The sequence below is a fragment of the Cebus imitator genome, unplaced genomic scaffold (genome assembly GCF_001604975.1).
Source record: "Cebus imitator isolate Cc_AM_T3 unplaced genomic scaffold, Cebus_imitator-1.0 Scaffold345, whole genome shotgun sequence".
Taxonomy (NCBI): domain Eukaryota; kingdom Metazoa; phylum Chordata; class Mammalia; order Primates; family Cebidae; genus Cebus; species Cebus imitator.
In genome coordinates, this window is record NW_016107660.1 from 2,337,655 (window position 1) to 2,349,500 (window position 11,846).

Consider the following 11,846-nt stretch of genomic DNA (forward strand, 5'->3'; position numbering starts at 1 on the left):
AAACCACTAATTGTGTTCTCTGGGGAAGAATCTGGGACGGGAGATTTGTGTTCTTCTGTACTGTTTGACTTCCTTACGATCGATACTTATTAGTCTTGGACTCTCCTTTTCTTTTTAGTTGGAATAGCTAGGTGGTAGGATTATGGGACATTTTACTGTCTTCTTTATGCTTCTGTATTAAAAAAATAGAGATATAATATACCCAGTACATCGTACTGGAAGATGAAATCTTAGACTATAACCAACAGTTAGTAATAAAAATTGTGAGAGATAAGAGTTTGAAATAGTACTGAGAGAAACAGTAGGCTGCCACATGGTCAGCTTTTTAATTAAAGAAACAAAGATTGTTTCAACTGGCAGCGGTTACAGCACACTTGACTCATGCTACCATTCGATTACAGCAACTGACAGTATACATGCATAAGCAACTGGGAGGACAGAGCCCCATACCAGTGCTCTAGAGCTATCTGGGGAGGACTTCAGCTGCATGGACTAGACAAGTCCATTTCTTTTTATTGATGATGGAGCAGCATGGACTACATTTATACCTGTGACACATACGAGGGAAAGCCCGTTCTTGAATGTAATACTGAAAGACATTAACAAAAGGGTGAAACATCATCCTTTTCTGGTCCTGAATAAACTTTTCTGGTCCTGAATAAGCCCATGTTAGAAACAATGTCTCTGAACATCTTAGGGCTTTCAGAGTCAAATGCTGCACCACTTAATCCATTCTAGGAACTATAGTACTGGAAACAAAATGTAAAGCTGGCAGAATCCAAGAGTACCTACACACCAGTACTGGCAACTAAAGTTGGTAATTTTGAAGAAAACAGGTAACCACTTCCTATTTAGGTTCTCCCATTAGCCTATTTAAATAATTCAAACTATTTTTAGAGAAGAAAATTCGGGTGGTGTTTTCAACTTAATGTTTCACTATCAGAAGAATCTGAAATATAACAACCCGGGCAGGTTCTCAAGTTCTTTTTTTCTTTTTCTTTTTAAGGAACTGGTTTGAGCCACTGCCAGGCGATCATCTGATTTAATGTTTACTGAATTTAAGTACTGTTTCAAACTGCCGTTAATCTGTCTGTTTTTCCTAAACCAGAAAACATTTGCATCCATGAAAAATGCTTCAGCGTTACGAAGTATCAAATGCTACCTAAAAACTGCAGTAACTGCTTTGTGCCTGCATTTATCCCTCCCCTGGTAAGCTCCTCTAGGACCTGAGCTGAGGGGAAGACGGGAACCCACCTGATACTTGCAGGACACATTTCCCTGTGCTTCTCAACCTCTGAAATACAAACCTCCAGGACAGAGCTTCCATCATTTATATTTTGATTAAAAGAGGCATGGACCACTTACGTTTGTTTCCCGTATGTACTGCAAGAAATAGACAATGCCCAATTTGCAAAGGGCTAGGAAGACTGGAACTTGTGCATCAGGGCTGGCTTCAGCTGCCATGTCATAAAAACGTTTTGCAAGGTGAATATCCTATAATACAGGGAGGAAACAAAAACGCATTTCTTGTCAAAATAAGTAAAAATATTTAGTGTACATGTTAGACAAATTTATTTTACCTTTGAGGTTTTCATTTTAAAAATAAGTTTCCCTCACCTAAAGAAAAATGACAAGCTTTATTTGGGTAAAATTTGTTTAATTATCTAACTGCTTAATATTAAAAACTTAATTAAAAAACTCATTTTCCCCCAACATAACATCTCATTTGCTGTGTAGATATGCTGGATACAGCCATATATCCATGCATTGACACTATTAACCTACAGATTTCCAAAGGCGACCTCTGAGACTCACAATTTTTTGCTACTTAAAACTTCAATCAGGGTAAGCAACGTCTGGTTTCAGTTTGGGACAGTAATCTTCAAAGTGGGGTAGAGACACTCAAGATTTTACAACAGAGGCCAGGCATGGTGGATCATTCCTGTAATCCCAATGCTTTGGGAGGGCGAGGCAGAATGATCACTTGAGGCCAGGAGTTCAAGATCAGCCTGAGCAACCCAGTGAAACTCTCTACAAAAAAATAAGCCAAATTAGCTGGGTGTGATGTTGCCTGCCTGTAGTCCCAGCTACTTGGGAGGCTGAGGTGGGAGGATTGCTTGAACCCAGGAGGCAGAGGTTGTAATGAGCTGAGATGGTGCCACAGCACTCCAGCTTGGGTGACAGAGTGAGACCCTGTCTCCAAAAAAGAAGAAACAGATTTTGTAAGAGGTACTTGCATGGACATGTTAAAGAACTCTATTCTGCAGTTCTGCAACTTCCATATGTGCTTCTTCCTAAAAGGGATCTGCTGAGAATAGGCCTGCGTGCACAGCAACGTTTCTCCACTTTGCAAAAGGAGGGCATAGCCCTTATCTACCCCACTCTTTCCTCAAGTGCACTGCCTTGGGGTGTAAAAATCTCAGGGGCTACCACTGAAAGAGATACCATGAAATACTGGTTCTGGAGAAGGTTCCTTTACTGACTAATTATAAATCCTTATTAGGGCATCTTGTGTTTCCCTGTGTTAGATATATTTCTGTAAAGGGTGAAACAAGTCATTCTTAATTTTGGCGTGGGCTAGGGTGTTCTGAATTCAGATATGTAATAGAATGGAATGGTGGGAATTTTCCCTTAAAAATCTCATTTCTATTCCTTATTATCAAAGAATACCAAACTCTTAAGAATTCCATGAGACATGAAGAAGAAAGGCTAAAGACCAAAAATGACTCCTGCCACCAACATATTTAAATACAAGCAGTTACTTTCAGCTATTCCTTATTTTTGTCCTTAGGGTATGTCAAGAAGAGGATCTTCAAATAATGGTAACAGCATGGTTAGTGTCTGATTTTTTTGGAAAAATATAACTCAAATGGTTTTTTGGACTGCTGTATTTTTCAAGCTCATGGATCAAACTTCATGTGACTCATACACACTCTGTGGATGATTCACTAGGGTCATTAAATAGATTCAATAATGTGTAATTAAAATTTAACAAATAATGTAATTTTTTTCCAATAGTCAATCTTCATATTATTTAATATTTTCCTATGTTAAATGCTAGATTGATTGTTTTTAGTATTAGTAGCATGAATATTTTAAACTTCAAAAAAAAAAAAAAAAAAAAACAGAAAATGTAGGCTGGGCGTGGTGGCTCACGCCTGTAATCTCAGCACTTTGGGAGGCCGAGGAGGGTGGATCACCTGAGGTTAGGAGTTCAAGACCAGCCTGGCCAACATGGTGAAACCCTGTTTTTAAAAACAAACAAACAAACAAACAAACAAACAAAAAACAGAAAACGTGATCCTGGTGTCTTACAAAAAGTAATGGAGTACTGATTTTTATACATGATTATTTATTCTCAAAAGCTAAACACAACTTCCCTCCCTCTACTCTTATCAGAGGAATACTATGCCTTTTATTATATCTTTATTTACAAGAATTTATATTGTTAGCTATACATTGTATTACAAATTAAATTAAAGGAGCAAATTTTCTTGTTTTATAACCTATTACAAAAACAGATTATTAGTCATAGCATTTTCATCTGCAGTCAGTATAGTATTACTAGATGTACTCCATGAAAGCCATAACTTATATATGATCTTTGTATTAGTTATGTTAAACTTCACTTGAATTAAAAAGGGTCAGCTAGGTGTAGTGGCTCACACCTGCAATCTCAGCACTTTTTGCAGGCCGAGGGATTTGAGTCCCCAGGAAATTGAGACAAACCTAAGGAACATAATGGTACCCCATCTCCATAAAAAAAAAAAAAAAAAAGAAAAAAAACCTGTCAGCCTTTCTGATAGAAGCTAAGTCTAATATGGGACACTGGATGACTGGTTTGATAATAAAGAGAGGCTTCAATTCCTCCATTAAGTGGCAGAGACCTTCCAGAAGTTGAATGTACTGAGTCTGCAGCTCCCGAGCCTTGACTGAATTATATTTAAGTATCTAATATTAGTAATATTCTAAATACTAAAGTAAGTTTAAAATATAAACATTTACATACTGAAATTAAAATAAAATGTCCAAATGTGAACAAAGCAGCAGTATTTTGTAAAGAAAATAGCGAATTAGCAAAAATGAACTTAACTTTCCCTCAATCCCTAAGCATTTAGGTCAACAAAGGGCCTCTAAGTGGCACAGGAAGGAGTATAATTAACAGTCCATCTCATCAGTCTTGGTAAAGCCTTTTCAATACTCTTTCCTAGAAAAAGGGAAAAGTGAAAGGCTCCAGTGTCAGGGAACACATGCTTTCACAAGTTTTCGGTTTCTAATTCTTTGCTTTCAATGCAACTGAAGAGGGACCTAATCAAGTGGTTAGGGGATTAATCATTAGGAATAATTTCTAATGACAAGTTACTCTGATTATTGCCATCTAACTGTTAAGGCAGTTTAAAGAACTATGTGACCATGCTATATTGAAACTCTTCTCATTTTCATATACGTATTTATGTGAACAACATTCTAGTCATACATTTCAAAAAATGAAAAACAGAATTAATGCTAAATCTGCTCAATAATTTTTAACAAATACTCCATTTATCTCATTAAGAAATGCATTTTCTCTTTTTTTGTGACAGAGTCTTGCTCTGCAGACTTAAGCGCAGTGGTGCAATCTCAGCTTTCTGCAAGTGATTCTCCTGCCTCAGCCTCCAGAGTAGCTGGGACTACAGGTGCGTGCCACCATGCCCAGCTAACTTTTGTCTTTTTAGCAGAGACGGGGTTTCACCATGTTGGCCAGGATGGTCTCAATCTCTTTGACCTCATGATCCACCCACTTCAGCCTCCCAAAGTGCTGGGATTACAGGTGTGAGCCACTGTCCCTGGCCCATTGCATTTTCAATTACTAATATAAAAGCAAAGTTTTATCAAAACATATTTTGTAGATTTGATCAACAATGTATTAAGTGATCAACTGTGACTAGTAATATCTCATGAACTTTTCTTAACACTTAGATCGCTGTTAATAAAATTCAAAATGAATTTATATATTTGTTTCAGGTAAGTACGATAGAGTGATCAATAAAAAAACTAAGCATTAAAAACAATACATTAGTATTACATTCTACAGAAGTTGTGGTAGAAAATATAAATTTAGGGAAACAGGAAAAGCCATAACTTTCAATTAAAGCACTTGCTTGTATATTTCTAAAAGAAATTAATAATGAGTGGGTATTATTGTTATTCAGATTCTACTGGATATTTTAAGTGTAAATAATTTTACTTAAAAATGTTAATGCTTAAAATAGCTAGAATTTAGAGCCTTTGAAACCTAAGAAAAAACTTAAATGCCAACTTAAAAATGCACAAGGGGGTCTGTAGTTTTTCCCCCTTTGTGGGGAAACATAGGCAAAACCTTAAGTCATGAGTCCAGAGAATGTCAGACTTCGTTAGGAAAGTGTTAAGAATCAGAAATAAATTTATCAGTAGAATACATTTAATTCATTTCAAAATAATTTAGAAATAATAGAATTTGGCTGAAGATTGACAGATAGTTTCTCAAACAAGTAGTAATCAGCAGAGGCAGCACGGCACTTCCATTTTCATGAGTCTGTTTTCAGCTTAATCCCTAAACAGAACAGCTTGGATGGTAATATCTGTGTGTCTCTGTGTGTCCTGGAAGATGAGAGATGGAAGGGCAGTCTTCTGAAATATTACAAATCAGTCCCATAATTTAGTGGCCTGAAATCCAACTGAATGTCAAGGAAAGTCTATTTTTTATACAAATGCAAGTGTTTTCCCCAATCACAATTATATTATTCAAACGTGTTTGGAAGCTACACTCACCTGTTTAATGCCCAGTCCTTTCTCATGCATATATCCCAGATTAAACATAGCTTGTGCACTGTGCTGCTGCTCAGAAGCCAGACGGTAATGAATAAATGCAGTTTCATAGTCTACATCGGTGCCAAATCCATAGAAATGGTAGTCTCCAAGCTTAATTCTAGCCACAGTATAGCCTTAAACAAAAGTTAAATGCAAAACTGCCAATAAATAATGTTTAAAACAGACCAAATTTTTCTTTCCTCCTGTTAGCATGCTTACATAAAACAAAGACTTTTAATTTGTAGTACACAAACTTTGTAACAAATCCTTTCAGCCAAGTTATAAAATCCAGTGCAGATTTAAACTAGAAGTGTAGCTCTTCTGCAGGCTTTGGAATAGAGAGAGTTTTGTAAAACCAAGTTGGTGTGTGTTGGGGGACAGACAGGTTCAATATCCCTAATTCAAAAATTTGAAATCTGAAATGCCCCCAAACCTGAAACTTGACGTTCAAAGTCATGTTCAAAGGAAATGGTCACTGGAGCATTTCAGATTTCGGATTAAGGATGCTTAAACAACATGCGCAAATATTCCAAATACACACACACACAAAAACAAAAAAAAAAATCTGAAATCTGAAACACTCTGGTCCTAAGCATTTCAGATAAGGGATACTCAAGCTGTACTCCCTCCTTTCACTAACACTCCTAAGTAAATAATCAGGCTCCTATTTTATCAAGTTATTTACATTTTAAAATAGTCCAGCTTCGGCTGGGGCAGTGGTTCATGCCTGTAATCCCAGCACTTTGGGAGGCCGAGGCAGGCGGATCATGAGGTTAGGAGATTGAGATCATCCTGGCTAACAAGGTGAAACCCGTCTCTACTAAAATATAAAAAATAAGCCAGGCGTGTGGCTTGTGCCTGTAGTCCCAGCTACTCCGGAGGCTGAGGCAGGAGAATCACTTGAACCCAAGCGGCGGAGGTTGTGGTGAGCCAAAATCATGCCACTGCACTCCAGCTGGGCGACGGAGCAAGAGCCCGTCTCAAAAAAAAAAAAAAAAAAAAAAAAAAAAAAATGTCCAGCTTGACCATTTAGGCTTGGAGAAGGAACAGGCAGAGAAACATGTATAAAAAATAAATATTCAAAAGAAAAAAAGAGTGAGGTAAAAGTTACAGTCTTTCAGGTTTCAGACTAACGTTCTATCATATATTCTATTTAATTCCCATTTCACACAGTATACTGGCCTCAAACTAGAAACCAGAGTGAATCATAGCTTGATGGAAATGGGTAGTACCAAGTCTTTACAATCCAATTTAGAAACTCTGGCTCTAGAAACTTCTATATTAAGAATAAATACCAATAATATGCAAACAAATTAATTCACAGTATCTCTCTGCTTAATTAATTATTATATTTTTTTGAGATGGAGTCTCGCTCTGTCACCCAGGCTGGAGTGCAGTGGCGTGATCTTGGCTCACTGTAACCTCTGCCTCCTGGGTTCAAGTGATTCTCCTGTCTCAGCCTCCTGAGTAGCTGGAATTACAGGAGCCCGGCTAATTTTTTTTTTGTATTTTTAGTAGAGACAGGGTTTCACTATGTTGGCCAGGCTGGTTTCGAACTCCTGACCTCAAGTGATTCTCCTGCCTTGTCCTCCCAAAGTGCTAGGATTACAGGCATGAGCCACTACACCCAGGCTCTACTTAATTTAAAGGTGATGAATGACATGATTTAATGTTCATGGGAGATAAACAACATAGGGAGGTCCTTGAGTGAAACTCTTAACCTTGAATTATCACTCACCTTGAGAGGCAGCCCTGTTCCAATGTAGCAAAGCTCTGGGATAAGTTTCATTCTCACCTACAATGGTTGCTTCTCCTACAGAAAAAGAAACAAAATAAAATCAGGCATTTAAGAAAAGGCACTAGACTTACTTTTCATTTGCAAAGTAGGGAGGACAGGTGGAGCATAAGTTAAACAAGAATTAGGATATAAGAAGAATTGAACAAGTACTGAAATTAAACAATTATTGAACTAGAATAGTGGGTTCAAAGCAATGGCTGGATGCAAGAGGTCACTGCTTTGTGAAACATGTTTTATTTATAGAACCATTGAGACTACTGAGCCACTTTTCTGCACAGTGTTGGAAAAATGGCACTTTTATATCCACTGTATTTTGAAAAATGTATTTATGGAAAGTGCTTAATTTTAAAATGAATGTCAAATCCATTTCTACAGTCATATCTAGTTATAAAACTAACTATGATGGCTAAAGTAAAATATTAATAACTTAAGCATGTGTGTTCAGTTTCAGTTATAACAACAATTGTTTCCTAGTGGCTTTTCGTTTTGAACAGATTAACCCGATGTGAACTTGTACATTCTAAACCTAAGGCGGGACTAAAATGAACCTTACTCTGATCAAGAATGAAGGCTGCATTGCTTTGTGCCACTTCATAGCCCTGTTCAGCCAGAAGGAGGTACTGGATCACTGCAGCATTGTAATCGCCATCTTTATAGCTGTTATAGGCAGTCATAAGCCGTTCAGACCAACGTCCTCGTTCACATACATTCTTAAACAACTGTGTGAGATGGGGAAAAAAAATCAGTAAAACAAAATAAGAAACATATAGCAGAAAATCACTTATGTACTTTGGCTACAAGTTCCTATTAAGCTTGCTCTTTCAATTTCTGGCAGCTTTCTTGAATAGACATAGAAGTATGAGATACTTATTTAAAGTTTTCACTTACTCTTTAGTAGTCAACAGGTTTATAAAAAAAAGTTAACAGTACATAATTATTGTGCTATAAAAATCACCAGTTACTCTGCCCAGGCAAGGTTCTAACGATCTGTGTGTACCGCCATTCTTAAAACCTCCCATGAGGTTCATGAGGGACCACCCTATGGGTTAAGTCCTGTTAACAGCCACAAGTGAGTAAACTAAAGCACAGAGATTTAGAAACTTTGCTAAGCATTTATCAATGTCACTCTAAAGTGCCAGGTCTGAGAGAGCTAAGAGGAAAATTTCCAATTAGGAGCTATTGGTATTCCTTTTTGGAACATTCGTTCAATGTACACTTCTCTTTTTTTCTTTTCTTTTCTTTTTTTTTTAAAGAGATAGGCTCTTGCTATGTTGTCCAGGTTGGTCTCGAACTCCTGGGCTCAAGCCATCATCCACCTCAACCTCCTAAGTAGCTGGGATTACAGGCATGTGCCATTGTGCCCAGCCCATATATTTTTTTGATCCTGATTATTATCAGATATTGTCTTAGGTGGTAGAGATGCTGCAGACACCACTATCTCCCCTTGTATAGTTGATACTTTTCAGGGAGAGACTAAATAATAGGGAGAGACTAAATAGTTACAGATCCCTCAGTCTTCCCTGAGTATATCAAAGCTAGGGAGGCTGAGTCTAGAATTATAGAAGAAAACAAAGAAAACCAGGATTAAATGCGTAGACCTTCCTGTTGAGCAAATCAACTCCCTATACACAAGCTGGTAGAAAAGACTGTACCTCCACTGCAGTGTGACATGATCGCATCACACCTGTGCCACTGGCATGCATCTGGGCTAGGTTATAGAAAGCCAAGATATGGCCTCCCTGAGAAGCTAAATTAAAATACTTTAAGGCCTGTTTGTAATCTCTCTTGACTCCAATGCCATCTGTAAGAAAAAAAAAATCACATGAGCTAACAGACCTAAGTAAGATTTAGCTAAGTATCAGAGAAGCTTTATAAATGAGGAATAAAACTCTAATGAAAGAATTCTTACTAAATATGTGAATCTAATTCAAATTAACATATTGATACAGATTAATACAATTTACAATGAAAAAAAAAAAAAAAAACGTACAAATCATAGACCTGGGAGAACATTTAACCAGCCAGAATTTGGTAACACCCATTTCCATATCATAATGCCATCTAGTGGAAAGCAGCTTAATTTAGGGTGTATCCATTATTAATTCCAGTGTTACTTACTATAGTACATGGAACCAAGCTGTAGTTGCCCATCCACCCAGCCTTGTTCAGCAGCTTTCTGGAAATACTTCAGGGCTAGATCATAATTCTGTAGAAAAAGATGTCATATGATGAGTAGCTCAAAAGGCTGACATACTCAAAAGTTAGGAGATCTACTAAAAGGAATGAACAAAGCATACAAAAAATATTTCTGATAAGTCATTAAAAAGACTACCTTCTAATTCTTATAATAGATAACAATATACTTTAAGTCATAGGGGGATTAATATTTAAGGTGGTGAAGAAAAGCAATTTGTATGCTGCTTTCAGAAAGTACAAACACTAGTAGAACCAAGAATTAAGAAAGTCGGTCTTCTCTGCTGACCCATTAACCCTTTTTAAACCTCAATTTTCCCAATACTAAAGAAGGAAACTTCTTTCCTTATTCATTTCTTCCCTGTGTACCTTACCAATCACTACATGATTATTATACTTCAAGGAGAAAAGTTAAAATAAAGGTTACTACTGAATTTTAGTGTTCTAGAATGACTAGAAGGCCTCAAAATGAGAACACGTTACTGTCTTTCGTGTTAGAGAATACCTACAGATCTTAGATTCAGCCTCAAATTAAAAGGACATATTACTTGAAAAGATCATATAGAAAGAAAACAGCAACGTGAATCCAGGGACATCCAACATGAGGAGGTTGCACAGAAGGATAAGATGCAATGGCCAAGGAAACCCAGACTCAGAACATAAGGCAAGGGAGAAGTCAAGTGAGGCGGAACCAAAAAAATGTCAATTGGACTAACATTTAGGAGGTTACTGGTGATCTGTACAGAGTATAGTTCCATAAAGAAGTAGTTTGATTGCTAAGAACTCAAGAGTGAATAGCAGCTTAGTTTGGCTCCGAGTGAAGGGCTGGGAGGAGAGAGATGGTAGCTAGAGGGGACAAAGGGCAGAATAGAAAGCTTTCCTCCTCCTAAATGAAAGGCAATTGTGCATTTTTTCAGGCTTGAGTAAAAAAGTAGGCAAGGAGATGTTTTAAGTCCTGAGAAAGGGTTATAGTAGGTGGGGCAGAGAGCAGAGATGGAAGAACAAGAAACAGCTCCATACCTTTGGGAGAAAGTGCCAGACACAGAGCTGTTCTAAGACAGTGGTGTCTGTCGGGTGTGAAGTGATAGTGAGACAAACTCAGACAACAGGAAGAGGTTCAGCTTTGCTTACAATGGAACAGCACCACCTCGGCTGACTGGAAGCTAATTAAGGAACACGTCCCTACCTCTCCAGCCAACTGCTCATTAAAGTCAGAACGTCGGACTGAACACTTACAACTTGAACCCCTCTCCCGTAGAGGTAGGCCATTCCAAGGCCACTCTGTCCCACTGGGTTGCCCTAAAAACCAGAGAAATCAGACAAAAAAGTGAAAAGAATTCATTAAAAAATAGGCAAGAATAAATAACTGCAAAATAAATCATTTATAAGCATATTCAAAAACATGTCTTAGTACTTTTCCATTCAAAACAAAACTTTCTTCTCATCAGACTAAACATAATATTGACTTTTAGACATTTGGGGGCTTTGGGTAATTTGCTGAAAAAGAGTAAATAGTAAATTCATTTAGAATTAAATTTTGGTGAGTTACTTTATGACCATGAACTTATGACATACAGCATGACTGATGTATTTCATCAAAATTAAAAGCAGGTCACATTTTTGCAGTTTTTCACTGGTAACATCCCAATGAAAAACATCCCACCCCAATAAAGAGGAAAGATATCATGGAACATCTTGTAATAATAGCACAATCATGTAATAACAGCAATGCTGCTATCAGGTGCCAAAGATATACTTAGGATTACTGACGTGTCATGGAGCAGAGAGAATCACTGTTTTGGACTAGAAAGAAAAACTCTAGAATTCACCTAGACTTAGAGGGACAGAAGACATCTTTATTTATTTTATTTTTTTTTTGAGACGGAGTTTCGCTCTTGTTACCCAGGCTGGAGTGCAATGGCACGATCTCGGCTCACCGCAACCTCCGCCTCCTGGGTTCAGGCAATTCTCCTGCCTCAGCCTCCTGAGTAGCTGGGATTACAGGCACTCGCCACCATGCCCAGCT

At 37.5% G+C, this 11,846-nt stretch overlaps 1 protein-coding gene across 1 annotated transcript in view; it reads right to left on the reverse strand.

Annotated features, from left to right (window-relative positions):
* Positions 1-11,846, reverse strand: part of SEL1L (SEL1L adaptor subunit of ERAD E3 ubiquitin ligase) — a 53,886-nt gene that overhangs the window by 2,676 nt on the left and 39,364 nt on the right. The window contains exons 13-20 of the mRNA XM_017505914.2: positions 11,396-11,453; positions 11,057-11,119; positions 9,746-9,833; positions 9,280-9,428; positions 8,181-8,346; positions 7,568-7,642; positions 5,791-5,963; positions 1,366-1,494 (exon numbers count right to left, since the gene is read on the reverse strand). Of these exons, the coding sequence (XP_017361403.1) occupies positions 1,366-1,494; positions 5,791-5,963; positions 7,568-7,642; positions 8,181-8,346; positions 9,280-9,428; positions 9,746-9,833; positions 11,057-11,119; positions 11,396-11,453 (901 nt within the window). The remainder of the gene's footprint in view (positions 1-1,365; positions 1,495-5,790; positions 5,964-7,567; positions 7,643-8,180; positions 8,347-9,279; positions 9,429-9,745; positions 9,834-11,056; positions 11,120-11,395; positions 11,454-11,846) is intronic.